Source organism: Falco rusticolus, chromosome 14 (assembly GCF_015220075.1).
Source record: "Falco rusticolus isolate bFalRus1 chromosome 14, bFalRus1.pri, whole genome shotgun sequence".
In the NCBI taxonomy this organism is placed as follows: Eukaryota; Metazoa; Chordata; class Aves; order Falconiformes; family Falconidae; genus Falco; species Falco rusticolus.
In genome coordinates, this window is record NC_051200.1 from 14,693,152 (window position 1) to 14,717,688 (window position 24,537).

At 48.1% G+C, this 24,537-nt stretch overlaps 1 protein-coding gene across 1 annotated transcript in view; it reads right to left on the bottom strand.

Moving 5' to 3' along the window:
• Nucleotides 1–647: 647 nt before the first annotated feature.
• Nucleotides 648–24,537, bottom strand: part of HS6ST2 (heparan sulfate 6-O-sulfotransferase 2) — a 136,330-nt gene continuing 112,440 nt past the window's right edge. The window contains exon 2 of the mRNA XM_037408515.1: nucleotides 648–3,606. Coding sequence (XP_037264412.1) covers nucleotides 2,904–3,606 — 703 coding nt within the window. The 3' untranslated portion in view covers nucleotides 648–2,903. The remainder of the gene's footprint in view (nucleotides 3,607–24,537) is intronic.

A 24,537-nucleotide genomic window follows, 5' to 3' on the forward strand; every position in this document is an offset into this window, starting at 1 on the left:
CAGACACCTCCGGGTCTACCACCCCACTGCAAGTCCTGCGAGCCCCATCTTTTATAGCCACCAAGAAAAAAGTGCCTCCATCCAAACTGGAAAAAAGCATCTTTTCTTGTTGATCTGGGGCATTAGGCTCAATTCATTCTCACCTGCTTTTGCATAAAATTCTGGTTTAGTTTTTTGTGGTTTCCAGCATCCCTGGGCGGGATACAGCAGGATGTACTGGAAGTCAGTGGCTAGGCAGCATCCTCCAGAGCCACCTGGAGCAAAAATGGAGGGTATCACGTAAAGCAACAAAAACGATCATACACATATATGTACACATGTACACACACAGAAAGAATCTCTTAATGTTGCAGACCACTGCAATCATATTTGAAATGACCAGAAACCACAGCCTTTTTTTTTTTTTTTTTTTTCCTGAGGACCGCTCAGAAAAGCAGCCAAAACCTCTGCAGTGACTCCTGAACCAGAGAACGTCCAAAGTGGCTCTGCCCTTGAAAGCTGTAGTTTAAACACACTTCAGAAAAGCCATGATTTTAAACTCATATACTTGCCTGTCAACTGCTATTTCATTCATGTTGAAATTTCCATTCATTCTGAACTGCACAATTCCCAACACGTCATCAGATAAAGAAATAATCACATGAAAATCAGAAGACTGTAGTTAAATTTTATTTATCAGTTCTATTGTTAAATTACACAATCAAAGTCAGTGGATCGGCCTGTAAATCTACACAATAAGACAGCGTCTACAGTGGAAATCAGTAGAATTTGATATGGTTATGACAAAATGGTATCCTTATATTCGTACATCCCCTATATACAATAAACAGTATACACAAAGAAAATGCAACTAGTCTTTGTAAACCATGCACACCACAGCATAAAAACAAAACGCACCTTCTGCAACAGGCCCCCCAGCTCGCCCACAGTTAAGTCCTGTTTACAGCAGTGCCTTTCAGTTTTAAGAGCGAATTATTTTCCCCCCTAAAAACCAAAATACAACCGAGACATCATATTGGCAACTGCAGTTCTCATTAAAAAAAAAAAAAATAATAATGCTGTACATGAAGTTATTCTCTTCTCCAAGCTGCTAATGCAGGGTATTGGTTTGCTGCTGCTTTGCTCTCTGCCTGCCCCCGGCAGGATCGCTGCCCCCCGGGTTGCAATGCAACACTGGATGTAAAACAACTTTCAGATAAGTTAGGCGTGGAGCCGTAAGATGTTTTTAAAGCCTTCTGCCCCGTTTTATGCCCCCCTGCCCTCTTGGTGTATAGAATATTACAGGCGAAAGGCAACAGTGCAAGTGAGCCTGGTAAGCATTGTGTACGCTGGGACCTTTTCGGGTGCCTCCATCACCACGCACCCGCCCCGAGATAGCCGCTCAGTGCCAAGCTTGGGAGCGTTGCAGGCTACATACAAAATTTCTGAACTTGCTGAATGTATAGCCCAAGCCTTGCAGAGGTTTGTTTTTTTTTTTTTTTTTTGCATAGAGATTTATAGGAGCCCCTTGCACCTCCTGCCCCGTCTCCTCTCCCTGTCAATCTCAGCAAGGCCGAAGGGCTGCGGGGGAGCCCAGTGCAGCTCCGCACCCTGAGCCCCAGCAAAGCCTGCTTGGGAGCAAGCTCCTGCATCCCTGTGCACCACGCAACCGGCCCATCCTGTATAACTATGGCTATGATAAAACTGTTTTCCGTCATTTTTAGTCATCACCCATCTGTCATCGCTAAGAAGGGCTCAAGAGTGTAGAGGGGAAAAAAAAAAAAAAAGAAAAAAAAAAAAAGAGCCCTGTTCTTATCTGGTGTAGCAAAGATTTACTGGAAGTAAATCCTAATTCAAGTGAAAATCTACTTCTTCCATTGAGCAATTCTCTTCATAATATTGCTGGGATTAGAGAGTTTTATGACGTTTTAAAGACACTACACAAATATCCGCAACATAATTTCATCTAGTTAATACCACCAATTATTAAGGAATGATAAATTCAGCATTATGTATTCTAATGGGTAAGAAAGACTTAAAGTGAGACACTGTCACAGGATTATAATTTGGAAAAGGTTTTATGAAACAAACATGACAATGTGCTGTAAGTTTTCCAGAATGATTAAAATCATACTGCCCTGAAAAACTCTAGAAACAGTGTCTTTAACATTAGCATCGAGTTCAGAAAAGTATGTATGTCTTTTTTTATTTTTATTTTAATATGAGATAGACCAAGCTTAAAACTCTAAACAGCAGTAGGTAGAAAAAGTTTAAAACTTTAAATATTTATATAACTAGAGAAATTACTTCTATTCCTTTTAAAAGCCAATATTATACATAAAACTAGTCAGTATTTTTTCTAGACCTTTATTGTTCCCTTCATCGTCCATTCATTAACTTGGTAAATATCATAAGCAGTCGGTGCCCTTGAAAACACATTATTAAAATAAAATTAAGATAAAATCAAAGGGAAAAGGTTTTGCTCATATACTGTATTGTGAGAGTATGCTAAATGCTCGTTATTAGGAAATGAGTTTGCTTCCCAGATAGATCTCAGCCGAGCATCATAAACATTTTCCAGCATCCCATTTTGTACTCATAACTAATTTAAGGATATCTTTTTTTTTCTTTTCTTTTAAATAAACGTCCAAGCAACCATTTCCGATGAGCCTACTTGGCTCCTGTATTTCATAAATAATCCAACAAACCTAAAAAGGACAATTTAATTACACGCTAAGATTAAGTGTCCCACGTACAGTACAACATTTACTGCAAAGGCAACTGCAAAGGCAACATTTTAACCTCTTTTTGCTTCAAACCCTTGAGAAGCCAATTTGTTTGGACTGCTCAGTCATCTTCGATTTGCAGGTTAGGTTGGGTTCTGCTCCGTTCTCAGCGCCTGGCGAGCCCCCCCCCCCCCTCCCCTACCGCCGCCACCGCTCCACATTCCCTATGTAGTCAGTGCTGGAGCTGTTCTCTCCCTGCTCTCTCAGGTGCGCTTGCTTCGCCCTCAGGATCTTGCGCTGCTCCTGGCGTTTCCGCCGCGCTTCCTGGTGCTCCTTCTGCCTCATGTACTGGTACCGCTGCAAAAACAGGTCTTTTGCATAATCGTACAATTCCATGTCTAAAAAATTGAGGGCCTCGATGCGCTGCTGAGTCTGCCCGTCTATCTCCACGCTGGAGGCCCTTGTGCTATTGTACTGTGTGAACGGCGAGATGAAGTTCATGTTGAAAGTCTTCTCAAAGAGATACTGAGTCTTCCGCTGGAATTCGGTCAGGCCGAAGAAGGCCATCCGCTTCAGGTTCTCCTTGGCACTGTCCAGCAGAACCTTATTTCTCTGCTCCTCGGGCATGACCGACAGGTTGTAGCAACCCACCAGGCTGAGGTCGGAGAGCATGCGGACCTGGCGGTTGTTGGCGAGGTTGTAGGGGCAATCCATGAACTCCTGCAGGGAGCAGCCCGACCAGTCGTCCCCCGTGTAGCAGCTGGGCAGCTCCTCGGTGGTCGGGGACCGGCCATCGCAGACGTGCAGGGACGCCTTCCACGTTGCTCCTCGCTGGACGTGGCGCCATTCGCTCAGGTATCGGGAGACGGGGTCACGCAGGATGGTGATATAGTAGAAATTCCTGCCAAGGGGAGAGGAAGGAAGAGCGTTTAGTCCCGTGCGTCTCCAGCACACGGCGCATTAACGTTGAAAATCAATAGGAACTTGGAGATGCACTTAAGAGGCTTTCAGGAGCCCTGCTGCAGAGTGCTCCTCTGCACGCTCACCTCGGCAGGGTGAAGGACAGCTGAACAACCCCCCCGGGGGGAGCACAAAGGGTTGCATCCACCTGCACACATCTGCCTCTGCCTAATGGGTTTTGCCTCTGCAGAAGCAGGAGGGAACCCAAGATTTCCCTCTGTGCTGGGCTGCCCCTGGGGCAACATGCTGCGGCTGGTTGGTGCCTCAACTGATGCTCTCCCCAGACCTTGGGAGAATAACCAAAGTATGTCCCAGGACGTAAGCCCCGACCCAAACAGGGCACAGGTAGCTCTGGATTTTTTATTTTCCTTGTACAACAGAGCTGCACTGACAAGTTTCTGTAGTTTGCAAAAAGCTGCTTGTGCTACATTTCCTGACGAGCAGCTGTGGGTCTCAGCTGCACAAGCCCCAGAGCAGCGTTACACCTATGAAGAAGACATTTTCTACAAAACATTTCCTTTCACAGGCCAGATAAACGGGATGTGCCCAGGAGCCCCAACACACTTGCACTGAAATGAGGATCTCTGAAACACCCATGCAAATCTCGTTTTATACTCTTGCCTTCACCTGATACAGGACTACAATGATGAGAGAGGAGAGATAAGTGAGTAACAGGAAATTAAAGGATGCGTTACAGCATTTTGTAAAAGAAAACATTTCCAAAGGGGGTGCTGGCTTTGGTTTGGAGCAACATGACAGTGGCACACGCAGGGGACACGCTGCCGCAGGGAACCCCGTCACGCCGCCAGCTGGAGAGGCTGCAAGCTCAACTGAATGTATAGTTTTAAGAGATCACCCTGGGTCACACACTAACATCCACCCTCAAACACCATGCGTTCCAGTGTCGGCAGCCTGAAGCCATACACCCCGAGCTCTTTGTGCCGCCTTTAATATGACCATGACCTCAGCGATGATGCTGGAGGTACACTGTCAGGGTACCAGCCATCCGCTTCACTAGATGGAATTCAAGTAGCTCAACAAGCAAACTGTCCTGCCAGGGAAGGGCGCTCCTCCAGGACGAGGATGCTGAGGATGCTGAGGACGCTGAGGACTGTGCGCCCCGGAGCCCTGAGCCCCCGGGTGTGATTGCCATGTCCTCGGTGCTGGGTAAGGAGGAGAAAGGACAGTCATTTGCTTTTCCAAGTGGCATCACAACTGGCCACCCCGCAGCCAATCTTTTGTTCCCTATCGTTTCCTTCAGCAGAAAAGCCACTAGATGTCAATGTTTTACAGAAAATTGTCTCTGGCTGGACTAAAAAGCGAATCGTAAGCACCAAAGTGTCCAACGGGGGAAAGGAAACCTGGGGAGTCGCCATTCCTCTTCCCATTTAGAGCACCCAAGCTCATAAATATTTAAGTAAGTAGAAAATACAACAAACTCGCAAAACCAAATAAAGCCAAGGAGCCCAGTACAGCATCAGCAGCTGGACACAATGGCACCTCAGAGAGCTGGACACTGCGATCAGCGCTGCCACCGTCCCCACGCTCACCTGGGCTCTGCTGCTGCCCCCCGACTCCAAGGCTTTGGCCACAGATTCACACAGGCAAAGGGAGCCAAAGCCCCCTCCGTGACCCCCAGGATGGTCCTTGCTCCCAAAAGTGCCATTAAACAATTTCACAGTGGGACTTGGAGTTCAGAGGGAGCAAAGACAAAGCTCGCTTTTATGTCATGCACCTGGAGCAGCAGCAACAAACCTCATGCTGTCCCTTGCAAAGAGGGGAAGAGTTTTGCTCTGCCTCATGTCAGCAGGTCTCTGGCAGCACTGGAGGACCCAACCTGGCAAAGTGACAGGGCTTTCCACCAGTACCAGCACGCCAAGCAGCCACCCCGGCAGGCAAGAGCTGTCCCTGGTCACACCTGAGCGGTGGGCTCCTTTGGTGCAACACCACCACAGCCTTGTCGAGGTCCCTGACACGGAGGAATGGAGCATCTCCAGGGCAAACCCAAGCTCCTTCTTTGACTCCTGCCAGGTCTCCTACACTCTCGGATCTAGTTTCTTGGGATGATGCACTAACATAATGATCCATCCCTCAAGCAATAACAAGTTAGTGCCATATAGCACTAACCCCTATGCTAACTACAGCAACTAACCTAGAGCAACCAGCCTCTATGACCGAGGAGGCAAAAGCAAAGCTCTGCTCACCCCGAGCACCTTGTACCACCTGGCCCGTCAGCAGTCTGGCGAGGCTGGGAGGGGAGCAGGGTGCAGGCACGGGGGTGGTGCCGGCCAACCAAACCGTACGCTCTAAGGTCATCACAGAAATCGATGGGGAGTTAATGCAAGAAGGGAAACAAATCCTGAGCCAAGATCAATACAGCGAGCATTTTATTATAGTTCAAACTCCTCGGCTGCTCTCCCTTCGTGCTCTTTGGTCACAGGTGGTGACAAAGTGCCTCCCTTGGCTGCTGTTGTAAAAACAAAAGGATGAATAAAAACTTGTATGTTGGTGGAAGAAACGGCGTTGTAACGGATCACCCTCACCCCAGGTGGCTGGCAGCCTCATCTGGCAGATATCTCCATCGCCGTCGAGGGAGACTGTGGAGAGGACACTGAATAAAGATGCTCATCAAACCCTGCAGTGAGCGTGGAGGTGCCAGGGCTCCCTCCAGCACCCCACGCTCAGGAAGCCAGCCCATCAGCAGCGATGCTTATGGGATGCCCCGGAAAGAGCCCAAATCCTACCCGGCCTGAACACGGCTCCCTGCAAACAGGCTCATGGATGTTATTTATACCACGTTATTATTTCCCAGATGAATCCTGCTTTCAAGACACGACTTACAGAGAGATGCTGTGCCAGCTGCTGGGCAAATCTCAGCTATTTTGTGCACTTCTCCCCTTCTTAAGTTTCCCTCTTAAAACGCTACAAAAAAAGGTGCTGTCCCTTTGGGGAACACCAGCTTTTGAGTTTGCCTAAAGCCACTCTCATCCAAGTTAGAAATCACAGCAGCTCCAGACAAGCAGCTGCGCTGCGCTGCTCTGCGTTTATCTGAACTGAGCTTCGAATGGTCACAAAAGCTTTAATGCAACATCAAGTCAGAGCCAGGCCAGAGATGGATTTGGCCATCAGCGCTTAGAGCATCCTTCTGCTGCAACTGGGAGGAAGACTCAAAGGTTTGCAATTATTTTTAGCTCTGTACGTAACAGCTTGTTCTTTCTGCTCTCTTAACAAGGGGGTGTTGCGCTCTTGCCCATTCCTTGAAGCTTGTGCTTCAGAGCCTGAGACAACATGTTCGCAGATAGAGCTCAAACTTTACTGTGAATCATCCCTCCAACTTAAAGAGCCGCACGCATCAGAAACAAGGGGTTTCTAATAAAGTTGAGCTGGATGCCTGTGAAGCAGAGAACAAAAGGAGCTCATGGGCAACTGAGAAAGTAGGTTGACCCTGGAGCCATCAGGAATTCGAGATGGTGTGATAGCCGCTTGCTTTTGGTATCTCAACTGCACACAGCTATTCCCTGAGGAATGCGAGGACTAAGAGTCCCACAATGCTGAGTTTACTCCCCCGTGCTGCATCACCCACTCTGCTTATCACATCACTGCAGGGATGACGCCAGAGCATTTTGGGGAGCCGTGAATTATTTGCACATGACCCATCACTGCAGAGAAGCTCAGGAAAGGTCAAAAGCTTCCCTCAGATAAACGCCCAGCTAATGGCTCACATCGCATGCTGTGGTGTGAAAGCTGGCCTTTCTCAGTGCTCTGACTCTTCTACCCATAGGTGGGACAAGGAAAATGGGAAAACGGCAGAGACAAGCAGGGTGATCGGCTGGAAGCCAGGGATGGAAGAGAGGAGAGGTCTGCTCGGCCCCCCCACAGCCACAGCAGTGCCAGCTCTCACACTGCGTCCTCCTGGCACGCCAGCTGCCACGTGTCCCAGCATCACTGTGGTGCCAGGAAGGCCAAGCTTCACCCATGGGCCAGAACCGTAGCTCCTCTGACTGACCAAGCACAGGCACCGTCTCTGGGGCGGTGGTGCTGCCACGCAAATGCCCCGCAGCCAGTCCCAGGGCACTTTAATAGCCTGCATGGTCAGGAAGGTGCTCCATCCTCTTCCTTCTGCACAAACACCGCTACCACATGTTAGCATCCCAGAGATCCTGCACGGGAGCATGTCCCTGCCTGACATTTTTGCTATGAGATGACTTTTGCCAAGACTTGATGTTTTTTGTTGAAACGGACCAAGAAACGTGTGCTGTCACTGGACAGACCTTCCTTCAGCTGTCCAGTTCCTCAGCCCAAAGCAGCCCCCTTTCTCCTTCCTGCACAGCCCCTGGAGAAAATACAAAGCAAACTGAAACCTCAAAGACCTCCATGAATTTCTCTAAGGCGCTTATTGAGACTGAGCCATCTGCTTGCTTTGAAGGATAATTCTGTGGTCACATAGCGCATCTGTGCCAGCCCCTTCCCCACCTCTGCCCAGCACAGGGGCTGATGAGAATCCTTTTTTTGCAATCTAATGATTTTTTTTTTTTTTTAAAAGCATCCTTGCAGCAAGCTTCTAAAAGCAACATTAAAGAAAAAAAATAAATTGAAGTCGAAGTGGGGAGGTGCAAAACCCCAGGGGATGACAGCACTGAGTAAAGCCAGAGACTTCAGAGCCTGGAGGAACTGCCAGGGAAGCGGTATGCAGCCACCCATGCCGTGGTGCTCAGCAGGATCATCGCAGGCAGAGCTGCTCTGCTGAAAGGGGGCGAGGAAGGGATGACTTTGCTTAAGCATCAAAATGGGTCAGAACCTCCCAAAGGAAGAGTACATCTCACCCCAACCCAACCGTCCCGGCTATGCAAAGCAGGACTGCAAGGCAGCAACAACCCAGGCGATGCAGAGAGAAGGGGTTACGGCCAAGCCTGCGGCTGGAGCGCGGGGGGAAGGTTTGCAGCTCCCTTTGCTGTGCCCAAGCACCTCTGCCACAAGAGGCCTGGCAAAATGGACCCTCAGCAGCTGAGCAACCATCCCGAGGGTCCGACAGCAGTGGGCTGCGTGCTGGCAGCAAAGGGCTCACTGGTAAACTCTTGTTTAGAAGCTTTAACTCTTGTATGTGCTCCCAGGGCACCTTGACCCCAGTGGTGAGGCTCTAAGCAACTGCTGTGGGGTCCAAACTGGTACCATTTCCACGAGGACCACAACTAGGGTTGGCTTCAACACGGCACGTCTGAGCCCCATCAGGTCGAAACTCCCGCTGGAGCCAAGGCCAAGAAGGATGGATTCCTGCCAGAGGACAGAGGCTGCCGTGCTGTTTAATTGCGTGTTGAGGCAGAGGAAGGCTGGAGGTCAGACACTGGCAGCTGCCATGCCTGCAGCCTGGAAACCCGAGCCCAGCTTGATGGAGCTATGAGGCGAGGATCGGGAGAGGGGAGCTGAAAGCTAAACATCCACTCACCATTACATCCATTAGTGTATGGATCAGTAGGTGAGGGACCGAGTGACCTTTTCCCATTTCTGCTGAGATGTGAAGCTGCAGCAAGAAGGGCTCCGTAGGCTACAGAGGGTGAGAAACCTTACAGCCTTTGCACTGGGAGCACCGCAGCCCTGGGAACATCCCAGCCTCCCTCCTAGACAGTGCCTAACCCAGGAAAACACAGCTTTAGCACAGGGCTGAGGAAGCAGAGCTACGATTTCCAGGGAATGAACTGAGGCAGTCCCATTCACCCAGCAAAACTAAAGCTACCCTTTAAGCTGGCTCAAGTACACCGGTTTGTATCTAGGTCAAGCTCATCCAGATGGCAAGCCTGGCTAGGATGGTTTGAAGCTGCAGATGGGCTAGGAAGGGAATTTTGGGAATGTTTTCTGTTCTGGGGGATTTTTCTCCCCCAGTCCATGGACTTTGTGGTAGACTAACGGGGCAGTGTGAAACCAAGTTATGCTCCAGGTGAAGATGGACATTTTGAAAGGAAAGTTCCCTTTGAAGGGGCAGGAGCAAAGGGATGGACCAGATATGTACCACATCCAGCAGAAAAGCTGCCACGGTTTAACCCTGGCTGGTAATTAAGTACAACACAGCTGCTTGCTCACTCCCCCCTCACCCCGAGGGATGTGGAGGAGAATTAGAAAGGAATGTAAAACTCGAGGGTTGAGATAAGAACCATTTAATAATTGAAACAGAATAAAAACGAAAGAACAATAATAACAATGATGACAACAACAGTTATAATGAAAAGGGGAAGGGAAAGAATAAAATCCAGAGGGAAAGGAAGAAAGGAACATGTGGTGCACAATGCAACTGCTCACCACCCACCGACTGATGCCCCACCAGTCCCCCAGAAATGATCCCGCCTGTCCCAGCCAACCCCCTGGGCAGCAGGCACGATGTCCCAGGGTGTGGAATACCTCCTTGTCTAGTTCGGCTCAGCTGACCTGGCTGTGTCCCCTCCCAATTCCTCGTGCCCCTCCAGTCTTTTTGCTAGCAAGGCCTGAGGAACTGAAAAGTCTCACATCAAAGCCCAAACACAGCACCGCACTAGCTCCTAAGAAGATAATTAAGTCCATCCCAGCTGAAACCAGGACAAAAGCAAATAAAACAAACCAAAATGCTGCAGCAGAGATTCTGCATATGATGCAAAGAATTAAGAACTGAGCTACTGAAAAAAGAAAAATAATCATAGGGTTGGTGCTTCGGCACCAGAAACAATGCACAATCACCAGAATCAGTGAGCAGCACAAGGATGATCGGTGTCCTTCCCACCCTCCACGTAAAGCACTCATGCCACTGAATAAAAATCCACCAAGCTCATTTATAGAAGAGTAGTCACATACTCATTCTTTTAAAAGCTGAACAATCCCGGGTTTGTTTTGAGACAGCAACTTCTCTCGCACAGCTCATCCAACCAGAGGAAGATGCTCCTACATGGTGGCCACAGGCAGGGGTCCGAGATCCCACCCCCTTCTCCTCCACCACTTCCAGCAGCGAACTGGAACTCTGCCACCAGCAGGCTCCTGCACTCCTCGCTTGCCCCACACCGCTCATGAAACGTCCCTGCTTGGGATAATTCGACAGCAAAGTCGCGGACGATGATGGAAGGTCAGAAGCGTGAATGGCGTGAGGCTCACATTTCTTGCTCTGCTCTTAGAAACCCTCCCTGCACAGCTCCAAAGCTGCCAACGGATTTTAACCTTTGGCAGAGGGTCTCCCCACCGATCAATCAGCCCCACCACGTCTCTACGAGAAGTCAAACTCAATTACGCCACGCCAGGCGCCGGGAGTGCTTTGCTCCCAGTAGGTGAGGTTAATTCCCATCAAGAGCAGCCCACTGAGAATTTGATTTGCTAATACCGCAAATTGTTCCTCCAAGAGAAATACCCCTGCTGCCTTGTTTGTTGGAGGCAGGCATCTGTTTGGAGATTGCTCAGAGAGAGGCAAAATGTTCATTTAATACTGTGACTCATCCTGACTCTTAACGAACTTTGTCACCTAGAGACACAATTAAAAGGACAAGGGTGAGCATCCTGGTGACAGCATCTCCTGCCTCAACCATGCGTGCTTGGAACCCCCCCCGAAATGGGAATACCTCTTCCCTGCCGAGAGCTGCTCCCACAGCACAGCTCGCAGAGACGAGGCCAAAATATTTGGCAAGCTCACTGACGCAGCGCTGGGAATCAAATGTTCGCATCTACTCCAGATTGGTCCCAGATGCTTTGCAGCAGTGATGTGGATGGCAACGGCAGCAGCCAAGAAGCATCGCCCATGGGCTTCCCGCAGCACTCCTCTCTGCTCCCAGGCCTCCCAGCCCCACAGACAAGGGCAATGGGCCCCATCTTGCAGCAGAAGAGGGAAAAGGGGGCCTGCTGCACTCCCCAGGCTGCCTCCACGCCCCGGATCTGCAGTCCGGCTGCCCGCGCCAGGTCCTCCCCTGCTAAAGTCGGGGTGCTTGCGAGGAGGTGAGCACGCAGCAGGGTTATTGGAGCAGGTCTGCTCCCCTTCTCCTCTCCCCAAGGGCCTCAGTGCAGCTCCTGCCGAGCAAACAGAGCCAGGGCTGGCTCCTACTTGCTCCTAACAGACCCCCCTTCATTCAAGCAATTCAATGAACCTAAACTTCCTGCTCCGCTCCATCCAAAATTCAAAGTACAGCAAAATCTAGAGGAACAAACGGCTTCTTCATTGAAGAAGTGAAGTTTAAAGATTATGGGGATGGAGAAGAGGAGGAGGAACAACAACAAACGTTGCTTTTCTCTGCAGCAGTGGGCAAAACTACAAGCATGAGGACTGTATCCCTTTACTCCAGGACTCAGGGTGGCACAGGAGAATCATGCATTAGCTCAGAGCAAGGGCCTGGGAGGAGGAAAGGAGATAAGTATTTCAGAACTGTGAATTAAAGCCGTTAGCAAATGTAAATTTACATTTCCTCTAAGTAATCATTATGTTTTCACTTCTATCAGCACCCAATGAATCACAGAGATGTTTTGTCTAGAAACACTAATGGTGGGGGTAGGAAGCCAGCAGCCTACCCACAGTAACGGCAGCAGGAGAAAAGTGCCAAAGGAACCCATTAAAAGGAGCTGGATTTTGCAAGAATGGCAATTACACCAGCCCATCATTGCCCATGAAATTATCAAATAGGAAAGATCTGCAAAAGAGAAGCATCTCAGGCGCAGAGGAAGGCAGTAATTTAAGATTTTGCAGCTCAAGGTACATGTTCATGTATGTCCAGGCATGGCACACGCACACAAAGATAATGAAAATAAGGCTTTAAATAAGTAAAAAATGCAGCCTCACACCCGCCCATGCTCCCAGCTACCCTCACTCACGAACTAATTGTCCACAGCATTGCCTGCGGAGGGGAGAGCTGCCCTGCAGATTCGCCAGAGTGGTATTAATTTCATAATTGCCTGTATTATTAAGATCTCTGCAGGATACCCTTGCTCACAACCAATTCAGCAAGAACAGTAGCCTTTTTTACTTATTTTTTTTTTTTTAGTGGTGCATAAAAAATCGAGAAGCAAGTTTCCATTTTTAGACTCTGCAAACAGAAGAGTGACTCAGCCGCTGGAGCCAGCCCTGACTCCACCGCCGCTGCCACCACCACCCTGGAGTCTGGCATGGGAAAGGGTGGCAAAGCTGGGCAGAGGGGCCCAGCCCCATCCCACTCATCTGACCTGCTGGAAAAGGACTGAACTGCCCTTTGGAAACACCCGTCTCTGAGCACAACCTAAGCAGAGCAGCAAAGTTTCCCACCTTGTTAGCTTAATTAAATGATAGAGGCATCTGGGTGGAGGGCAGCAGGGGTGCCGAGACCCCTGAGCTGCACACGGGAGGTAAACCACAAGGAAAGGAGAGAGAGAAGGTGGCAGAGGAGCATCAGTGTAAGAGTATGCCATGCCTCCTCCTTGCGAGATGACGCGCGGCAGTACGGGTGATGCTGGACTTGTGATGCTAGCCTCGGCAGCAAGCAAGGTCTTGGCTTTGGAAAGCGCCTTTACTGCTAAGGGCGACGATCCTTTACAAAACAGGACGCTGAGCTGAATTTCGCCCTTAATACACACTAGGAAAAGTCAAGGTGTGAGCGATCTCCTTTGAAAAATCAAGCTCTGAAGCCCACAGAGTACCAGGAGTACCTTCCTACTCCCAGCATGAGGAACCGCCCCTGTCCCCCGGAGCTCCTGTCCCCCGGAGCTGCGGCATGCAGCATCTTCCAGGCGTGGTACGGCACCTCCCCATTCGCAGGGCTCTTCCAGATTCATTAAAAAACACAGCAGACCTCCCGACGCGAAAAGGAAGCCACTGCAAAAGTGCTGGTGAATAACCACAGGATGTTGCTATAAATCAGATATTTACAACAGTATTTACCCTATCGAAATGCCGTTGCAGGAACTGGTTTCAACTTGTAACTGATATTTCTGCGGCAGCAAAGATAGAGGTTTGCAAAGCCTACACTCCATAAGCAGCGGTTTACAGAGAGGGAATAGTGGCAGTTTTTCATTTTCCAGAGTCCACTCACCCTTCCAAGAATCTTAATGCCTCATTGATTCATAATACAGTACATAAAGATTTCATTTTTTCTTGCACACAGTGATATATTATGGAGTCAATCTATTTTGCCACCAAAAAGTTTGCTTAGTAGAAAAATTTGGAGTTTTGACATTCAGGAAATTACAGTCATCTGTAAAGTACGATTGATATGCCAAGGCTAACATTTTCATTGCGCTTATGGAGCCAGAATAATGATGCTAAAATATTTATCATATTCTAAACCAAAAACAATCCAGGTTCTTGTTTATAAAAAGCATATATTTAGTATTACAGAAAAAAGCGTTATCCTTTTATCCATATACATTTTAGCTATATCTGAAACGCGCTAAGCCGCATACTCTCTGACCAGTTGAAAATAACTTTTAATAATTTAATAAAACCGATACTTCAGGCAGCCTCTGCTGTGCCCTGGGCGTGCAAGCGGAGGGCACGAGCTGAACGCACGGCTGCACGGAGCAGCACAGAAGAGGAAACACGAGACAGGGGCTGCCACACCGAACGTGCCCGATGTCCCCTGGGGCTGTGGGCAGCCGTCCTGCCACCCACCAGCCGCCCAAAGGGTGCACGTCAGCTGGTGCACGTGCAGCAGAAGGTTACTGAACCCTGTGCCCTTCACTTGCAAGGTTTGTTGTTAATATAATCTGGAAGCAAGAGGGTGCAGAAGGTTCCTGTCTCAGCTTGACACATACATTTGTCTTTTTTATGAACGTATGAATATGTATTTAGAAGTTGTGATTTATCGTATTTCCTGAGCACTCATTGCAATTTCCTAATTGCTGCCTGAATCACAGTAACGTGCCTCCCAACTCCTTCATATATGAAAACACGTACTGCTGAACATCCCTGCCTCAACGCTGGAGGAATCTTGGAGCTCTCAAGAAAAAGATCATATGATCTGCTCCAAGACTTCTGCATATCCCACAATGGGGAATTAACTCCGGAGAGGTATTTATAAAATCATTTGTTACTATATCACAGCTCAATCAATTCTCTTCAATAATACATAAAAGGAGGAGGTTTGGCTCACGTGAAAAAACGTAAGGCTGATGTTAATTCCTTCACAAGCCATTTGCAGATAATCTTCCGTATACCAGTTAATATATCCCGTGATAGGTTACATGAAAGTGCTTTTAAAAGCTAAAGCGAGGATATACAGCATACAAAAAAGGCACATTAATGCAACTTATACTTTGCTTATCATAATCATTGGGCATAGAGAAATCCAAGGAAAATCCTTCCCAGGCTTTCCAAAATTTTGTCAAAGGCAGGCATCTACTGAAAATGTCTTTGAAATGTAATTAATGAACTGATACTGATATATTCTCAGCCTACTGCTAAAAGAGGGGGCAAGGAACAGACAACGTATTTACAGCTGCAACCTGCTACAATTTTAATTTCAGCTTTCATTGATTTCATTTAGCACCATGAGACTGTATAATGAAGAAATCTGTATCAATTGAAAATACCAAGTGTGCTCCTGCCCCACTAGGGCACTTCAGTAATATCATGTAATGGAAGGGGATTCTTATTTAATTGAATTGGAAATGAAACACATATTAGCTAAGAAAACTTAATCAGTGCAATAATATTAAAATGGGCCACTCAGACAAACTATACTGATTAAGTCACTTGCAAACATTTCCGTAATCATCACTGAGACTTATGGCGTTAATGATTTAAACTCACTTTTCTACTCCAGGGAACAAAACTGTAATTTCATAGCAGACAATTAGAATATTTTAAACCCTCTCTCACACATTACAATACAGTCTCCTGCCAGAAGCACATGACCTGGTCCTACAAGGATATGTCTTGAGCTTTGATGCACAAGGTCTGCATGGATGCTTGGGATGTCACCAAAATGTTTGATTTAAACCAGAAGACAGCCCAGAAAGCATCTCACTGGCTGGCAAGCGTTTCTGGAGTACTCACTGCAGCTCCTCTGCAGACTTCATCTTTAATCTTGACTAGTTATTGATAGCACACACTGATGCACCGTAAAGCTGTGAGCTTCAAATGTCTCCCAGCAGACCAGAATTTTAAAAATCTTATTCACACATAGTTGACATAACTGGATTTAAAATTTTCATGGAATAGCAGAGTGCATTTCTAATAAAACTTTGTAGATGTATTTGTTGTGTCAAAGCTCAGCTGGGAGGGTTTTTACATCAGCTAAGCGAGCAAGACTTTGCAAACATTACAGCATGCGCAGAACATCCTGTTTCCCACGTCCGCTAGTTCTACTCCATACATTTAGCAAAAGCGTATTTTACTTAGTTTGAATCACTTAGGATGATGCCCTTAGAAAGCCACGTTTATGGAAAATGCCACTTTTGCTTCTTATACAATCCTGAACCAATGCAGGGATGTGTCCATCGCATTGTGCTCGGAGGAACAGCATCTACACAGTGCAAGCATGCAACGTCCCAAGCATGGGAACCAGAGACTGAGCTGGCAAAACCTCACCAGATGCTTTCGACAGTGCGTTCAGCACAGGTATCGGCTAGAACACACTGGGCGTTTATGGATTTCAGATGCCTCCTATATCGTTAATTAACACGTAGCACTAAGATGTTCAAAATTCTATTTTCAGACAGCCAAAAGCAAATGCAATTTCTGCATCTTTTCAGTGCCACGAAACAAACTTCAGTCAAGTTGGCCGCTGGACTGAGGCCACAGCAAAGGGGAGACACAGCAACCTGGGCTACGCAAGGAGAGGAGCCCAGCTCCCCTCTGCACCAGCTAACGGGGTGAGGGCTGGCATTGCCATGCAGACAGCACTCAGTCCCACTGCCCACACACAGCGCTGCTTGCTTTGCCTCTTGCCCTGGCTCTCTCCCAGTGAGGGTAACACAAGCATGGGTCAGGACCTGACCTTTCTCAGAGCAGCTTCTCGCCACGGTCCTTGGGCCCCGAGCCTGCTGCTCAGAGGAGCTGAGCTCCCAGCCCTCGCCATCCACAGCCAGCCAAGCAGGCAGCGCTTTGAACCCTCAGCCACACCAGCTGGAGGAGAAGCCTTGCTTAAGTTAGCTGAGATCCCCTTAAAAACAAGCTCATTTCAGCTGAAGCGAGAGCTAACCTACCACTGCCAGAAGAAAATCAGAAAAAGCACCACCAGCCCAGCCACAGCATGACCAACCTAAAGCAAAATAAACCACATTATATCCTTATATCCAGGGTTATTCACTAAGATTCACAGCTCCTTCCAAACGGATCTGCCATTGTTCCCATTCCTCTAACCTCCTCCTCAAAATATGGAGGGGAAAAGAAAAAGAAAAAAAAAAAAAAAAAAAGAGCAAACTCTTCTATGAGCCATGAGAGATGGTTCAAAACAGCATCATTCCTACCTCTGAACATCTCCTGAATGATTTTCAGAAGACACAGTTCTACTCCTCCATGGATTATTCTGGCTAAAAATGTGTGTGACATTTTAATTATCAAGTACAAATGTTACTGCAAGTAAGCAATGAAACAGATGGTGTCCTGAATTTTACAGTACAGCCACATTTTCCAGCTCAAATTTACAGTTCACCGATCACCAAGCTCCAAGTCCTGCCTCTGCTGCTTCTCCTCTACCCATCTGAACCGCTGCAACCCTTCCGATGCTGGGAGCACAGCTCTGGGAGTAGAAACTCCGTGCAAATTGTGCTCCTCCAAGCAAATGCACGGTGTGCTTCCAATGAGGAAACAAAAGGGAACACAGCTCTACACAACCCAAAAGCATGGCGTGTACGAAGCAAGAGAGCATTTGCCTTGGAAAAAGGATGATGGGATGAAAGGTGGCTGAAGAGGAACTGCCCTACTCGAGGGAGCAGAGAGGTGACCTTGCTACCTCCGTCCCAATGAAGGACTTAATTTATCTGGTGCCTTCCTAAGCGAATCCCACTTGTAACAGCTTTAACTCCCCAGATTTCCTCCTCTTCCCCTCTGGTGTATTCAGCAGTCCTCCCAGCAGGTGTCCCCAAGGGAAAGGGACAGGATAGCATGAGTGTCCCTTCAGGACCCATCAGTGCCAAGCCCCACGTTATCAGGGGGTGAGAGGAGCAAGGCCAGAAGCTTTTCCATTCATCCTTGCCGGCTCACCATCCTACCAAAAACCCCAGTACTGGAGCTGCACTTCCACGTGTTTCTTTTCCCCCCTCTCACAAAAAATCCAAGAAACCAGAGCCACACAGGGGAACACCATCACACATGTCACACAATGTGGAGGGGGACAAGGAGGACCTGGGGCCACCTTCACCTGACCACAACTCAACAAAGGCATGTACAGATGTGTCTGAGCGTTATCTAGCAACAGTTGTAGCCACAACCTTGAGGAGACCCAGCTCAGGCTGGGTCCACCCTACGGCTTGCGCCTTTCTTCTGTAAACTCCATGCTGAGCACAATGAAGTGGGTGAACACTCATCTCCCAGTTTTACAGCACCATGGCAAACGTGGCTCTTGCTTCAAGGAGCTTATAATCCAGTTCGGACAACACACCTAGGAGGGGACTGGGATCCAGCGACTGCTGGGGGAGGGCTGCAGCGGCATCCCCAGAGTTCAAGCAACAAACACGGTGAGCTTTTGGCTGTCGCTCCCTGCTGCGTACGGCCAGGCTGAGGAGCACACGATGCTCTTGAAATAACAGGCTATGGCTGAACTGAATCTGAGAGCTTTCCTGATGCTCCGCTCCATTCATCTCCACTACCACAAAGGGGAGCCGCTGCCAGGGCTTACGGCATCAGTGCTGTAATTACTGCAAGGAAACATTTTCTGGGAAGGTGTCCGAGAACATAATATGTTGAACACTTCCTCTCGCCGCTCGCAGTACCAAGTAATAACCCCTTCTCTCAACATCAGCACCAGGCTGGCTTCCAGCTAGGTCTGCAAGGACAGGCACCCCCCCACCGTGCCCCCGTGCAGGCGCAGTGACGGTAACACCAGCTCTGCTCTCAAAATTCACCCTTGTGCCGACAGCCCTGGGATGTGGAAGTACTCCTGCAAAGTCCAGGCAAGGGGAGATGCTGCACGGGCCAAGGGACAGCCCCTTTGGACCCCCTGCTTTTCCCATTTTGCTTTGAAACACGTCCAGGAGTGCAGCTTCAGAGGTAGAGGGGCTGACGCAGACTTTGCAGGCAGCCAGTGACACTTGGCTCAGTCTGCTGGCCAAAAAGCGTTTGCCGCGTAGGCTTTGACTCTTGCACGCAGATTTGCTTGCTGTCACTTAATTCAGTGACATGCTGGCATCCAGAGGTGGAGATGGTGAGACCCATGATGGTCCTCTGAGCCCACCTGGGGAACATCTTCCTAAAGGGAGCCAAACAGGGCGCTTACAGGGGGCTTGCAGAGCTGGAGGGACCCGAGGGCAGAGCTTGCCTTGGAGGGCAGGTACCTTCATGAACACTTTCCAGTGAGCCCCTGAACACCCAGGGAAACCCGCCCGGGTATTTGGCTCTCAAGGAGAGAAGCCAAAACACCATCCAGCGCCACCGAAGCCGGGGTTCACAGCCTGGTTTGCAGCAGATCGATCGATACTTTCTCATTTGAACTCAGCAAACAGGTGCTCCAGAGCACGCTGAAGTGTATCGCAGAGGCGCGTGTTCTGCTCTCCATCACACCAGCAGCTGGATTGCTGTGATAAATAAACCTGAAAATCAACTGTCTGAGCGACAACAGCCTCTTCCTAGGTGTCCACCCCTGGAGGGGTTAATCTAAAACAATCTAATTTCTTCCCAAATTGCACAAAATCCAATAAACACCAGGCAGCAGTGTCTTTTCCCATTTAGCAGATTAAGAAACTGTGCTCTTCCAAATTTATCTGAACAATTCATTCCCATGAAATTACAGTGGGTTTTGAACCTGAGGTTGATATACTCCGTTATATCTGCAGGATGAGCCATCCACCGAGTGGCTAGATTAATGCACAGCCAAATGCCACCTGAGCTGGGTTTTCTGGCAAAGCATCCGAACAGGGACGTGGATGAGGGCGGTGCAAAAGGGCTCACGACAGCAGCGATTTGGGCCAGGGCTCAGGCGCAGCAGCAGCATCTTCAGCTACACCTCCGCCAATCTTGTCATTAAAACAGCAGCACCCCCATAACTCATTTCAACATACTGAGACTGGGCTTCTCTTCACATTATTTTAAACAAAATGACACTTTCTCTAGACACTTAAATGCACCCTGGTCTCATCACATCAACAGAGGAAGCATATTTTTTCTGTTTATGTGAAAGGTGATATTGGATGCATCATACACTGAAATCGTTTGCTGGCTTTCTCTCTCAACATAAATAAGGGGAAAGAAAGTCAGAGAAGATAGATTTTAAAGATGTATACATATGCATGCCCATTTTCTAACCTAGAACATTATTAAATTCTTTCATATATTCATGTGAGAGCTGCAAAAGATTGTGGAAGTAGACATGCTATCACTCATACTTTCCCGGAGCAAGGATTAAGGAGCTTTTCTTCTTACTAAAAGCTATCTATTTAAATTCTATCTGTTTGGCCAAGCCCTGGTTAGCACTAGTCAACAGAGGTGGGGCGTACTGCTCACATTCCAACTTTGTTGGGTCCAACCCAACCAGGGCAAGACTGAGCAAGAGGTATCTTACCTTCTGTCAGAACGTTGACCTTTTTATGGCTAATAAAAGCCTGTAAACTTCTGCAGTTTCCAGAGGTCCAAGCATCCTCTAACAAAAATACATCCCACGCACCCCATCTGGCCCCAGTTAGGAGAGCTGTGCCCAACCAAGTCCCATCTGAGCTATGTTACCCAAAGGCGTAACAGAAATCTCCTGGTTTGCAAGTGATGCTAAATTCATCTAAACAGCTTTATTTATGAGTGGTGTTACATCCTGCTTCTTGGGGAGACAGATCTGCCACTAGAATTGCCTTTTCCTGCCTGTAGAAACTGTAAGTCTGCATCAACGTTACACAATTATTTTAAAGACATTATTTAGATAGCTCTACAGTAATGTGTATGTACACCAACCCCAGCCCCACAGAATCTGCATAGCAGAACTTTTTATCATGCTTCTTAAAGATTAATAATTTAAAGCAAGTTGTAACTGTGCTAAGATTTAGTCTTATGTTTTCATCACTGCTTTATATTCTCATAAATATCCAACATTCCCAAGCATATAGGAATCTGCGATGGTATTCAAGAGGAAAAACGGCAACCAATATATCTTCCATTTACGGAATTGAATATAAGATCATATTCAAAGTGCTGCATTTACTGTCTGATTTTGAATACATAAAATATATAGCCATTACAAATTCCTTTCATTGCAAAGCTTTGTTCTTGTAGTGACATAACTTATTGCCAGATTAGAGCCCTAAGTACAGCTAGACCGTTTTTCATCTTCTCCATTCCCACAAACACGACTGGGAGAGACAGGTCGCGCTCTCTATCAAAGTTGTGCTTACCACACAGCAATATTGCAACACGTCCCATTAGAGTTATGTCTGCTGAGACTGTGAGCACAGACTTGGCTGCAGGCACCTCCTAATGGAATTACATAATTGGAGGCATGTCATCTAAATCTGAACAAATTGGATTCCCTTGTCATGCACTATTGAATCAAAACGGAAAGAACACTCCATGCTGTTATCTATGGTAAACCAACGACGGCAAATCCAGCGTCACTAATATTTCGATAATGTGACGTTTATTAAAAATGGGGGAGGGGAAAAAAAACCCAAACCCAACAAAAACACAAAGAGAAGAGTTTCATGTAAGGTGTGCCAAAATCACGTTGCATGCAAAAATGAGCTCATCCAACGTTGGTTTCAGACTGGGAATTATGTTAATGGTTTATGACGGATGAGATGTTAAGATGTAAGAGCAGAACTGTGCAGAGCTGGTTGTCTGTGGCAGCCAGGGAAGTGGAGCCCACGACTTCAGACAGGCTCTTCCACCAGCTCCACATCTGGAAGAACTGCCACCCACCAAGGTATTCCCGCTGCTGCCAGTCCCTCCCCTGCACAGTCCACCCTGGTTCAGCTGCATTAACATTCACATCTTGCAATCAAATACTCCAGCCGTTGTAACTCATAAGCATGCCCTGTTTTTCGTTTACAAGTATATCAACTTTAATTTGGAATTACTGGAGGAATCATAACTAGGGAGCTATAACTTCAAGCGCACGGCACTGCGCATTCAGGGCAAATTTTCACTGAGCACTCAGCTCGACCTCCAGCTCTGCACGTATGAAAGAACAGAGGCATTAATTACATTACCAGAATCACTAATCAGCCAACTGCATCTTTACATTTCATCAGCTAAATGCTGGCGCAAAATGAGAGGCTTTTTTTTTCCCTTTAATTCAGCTCTTCAAGCCTCACCAGGATATTTCCATGCTCACATGGAAAGCATTACCTAACAAAACCAGTAAGAAAAAGAAACTACCAAAAAAACCCAACCAAAAACCCAAAGAATTCCGATGACTTATCGAATTGATGGTTCTCCTAGTTAATTAATTGGGGGATGGCTTGGGCTTCCCATCTACACCTGGCCAGCGGGGCAACTCGAGGATGGAGCCAGGGCACCTGAGGCAGCAGCGTGTGATGAGCAGGGGAGCAGAGCATCCCACGCGTGGTCCAGCCCAAGGCATGCGGGGCTTTGGGTGACTGACCGGTGGTCTGCAACAGTGAGGGGGGGTTATCCATGGCATGACTCTGATGTGGTAGCACACTGCAGAAATTCGGTTTTCAGAATGACATCAGCAGACTGTACTCCAACAGCTCTCGGCTGCCTCTGCCCCCACCTCCAGCAGCACTGCATTTATGCAGAAGGTGTGCCAAACGCCTGTTTATATTCGGTGCGAGGGAAAAACGCTGTCAAATCACCAAATTACCTCAAGTTGTGAGAGCACACAGCACACAGCAGGGGGAAAAGTGTTAACTACCTACCTAGCCTCCACCTGTAGATCAACACTGAGAGGAGCCAGCTAAATATTTACTCTGTGCTCCTGAGGTCTGAGGTTTCCGCTGAGTCTCGGTGTGGGATTGCAGCATCGGGCAGCCCAGTGCCCACCCAGCTCCAGAAACTGCTGGCTCTGCAGCCCCTTGCAGAAGAGGCCCCCCAAAAGTTGCACCCCTAAAATCTGTAAGCCTGTGCAATTAATTGCCAGCTAGTCTAAAGAGCCGTTAATCCACGTAGATGAAAGAACTGCATGAAGAACAACTGCCCCTTGGGATTGCCTAGCACCGTGTTTTCAGCCAAGTGGGTTTCTCCTGCCCCATGGATGGCAGCAAAACACCATCTCGCCACCAACTCAGCTGCTTCTGCACTGAGCTCCTAGGGGCGATGGCACCATGGAAAGCAACAAACATGGTGGGAACGGGGCAGGGAAAGAAGCAATGACAGGAGAGCCCATGCTCCACCCAGGACTGTCCCACCACTTCTTCAGTATCACAACGTGGTCCTGCTTTGATTGCTCATGCAGTCCAAAATACTGCACTAACATTTAGTGACATTTCTAGATCTAAAGTGAGGGAGAGGGAAAAGAAAAATCACCAACCAGCTCAGCATTTTGCAAGAACTGACAATGCCTGGCACGTCTTAAATCTGAAGATTACCGAGTTATGCTGACACTACTTGATCTCTAAGTGTCCTTGGGATTAAAGTGGAGCAGATTAAATATCTCCGATGGTCAGTGCTCCTGTGCGGATTGCCCACCCTGGCACTGCCCTGCAGGAGCACAGTGGGGAGCTGTGCCCAAACTCCCCACTTCCATGGCTCTCTGCTTGGCTCTCATCTTGGAGGCAGTTGCTAAATGAATCGCAGAGGATGTTTACCTGCCCCTATCAGGCTCAGAGTATCACAGGGGAGTCAACTGACCACAGCGTAAACAAAAGCAAACAGGATTACTGACTGCAGCATCCACAATCCTTTTATCAAACCATCTTTTGTTAATCTGCAGCTTCAGCCTTTTCTGCCACCAAGATGTGACCTTCCTCCCCATGTGCCTATCTCCATAGAGACCGGCTCTCCTCTTAGATGGCAGTGCTCTTCTCTCATTGACCAAAGAGATCCTCTTAAGTGACTGGCACATGCAAAAGATCCGAAAGACAGCCTAAATTACATGATACATCCTTACATCTTCACTTCAAGCACCAGCTTGTCTTAAAGCCTTAGCACGTCTGGTTGCACAAATGACCTCAACCACGTTGCTAAGGCTGAGTCTCTGCAGGGCTCAATGCCGCTGTGCTAATATCCTCAAGTGACACGACTGACGCCACGTACCCGACGTAGCCGTGCCGCAGAGAGGCTGCTGTTTTGGCAAACAAACCAGGAACCGAACTGGGGACCTCCAGGATGGGCAACAACAGGTTTGCTCTTTGCATTTGCGTAGGAAACTGAGACTGATGCAGACTTTTTATCTGATACGGCTCAGAAGGAGCCATGACAAACATCCCCTGGGGCATTACATTGAGTCAAGGCGCCTCACTGCCTTCTGCAACAGAAGTTGCAGAGCCCTCAAGCTACCCAGAGCTGGCAGCCTGGGGTTACCATGGAGGCTGCTTTGCACCAACGTGGACAAAGCCCCCAGAGCATCGCAGCCAGGGAGGGGAGGTGGAAAGGGCACACCTGGATGCTGAACAACACAATGGCAAGAACCGATGCCGACATCCACCCAGCCGGAAGCCACTGGCACACCAGCCACGACCCTGTAAACCCACACAACATCATCAAAATGGGTATCGTACGACGCTTCTGCTAGCAGTACTGAACACAGCTGCATCGTTACCTGGCACGCGTAACCACAACTCTCCAGGGCAGCTCCAAAATTCAGAAAACCTTGCTCATCCACAAACAGAGAGGTTATGAAGCTCATTCTTGCGCTCAGCCTCCTTT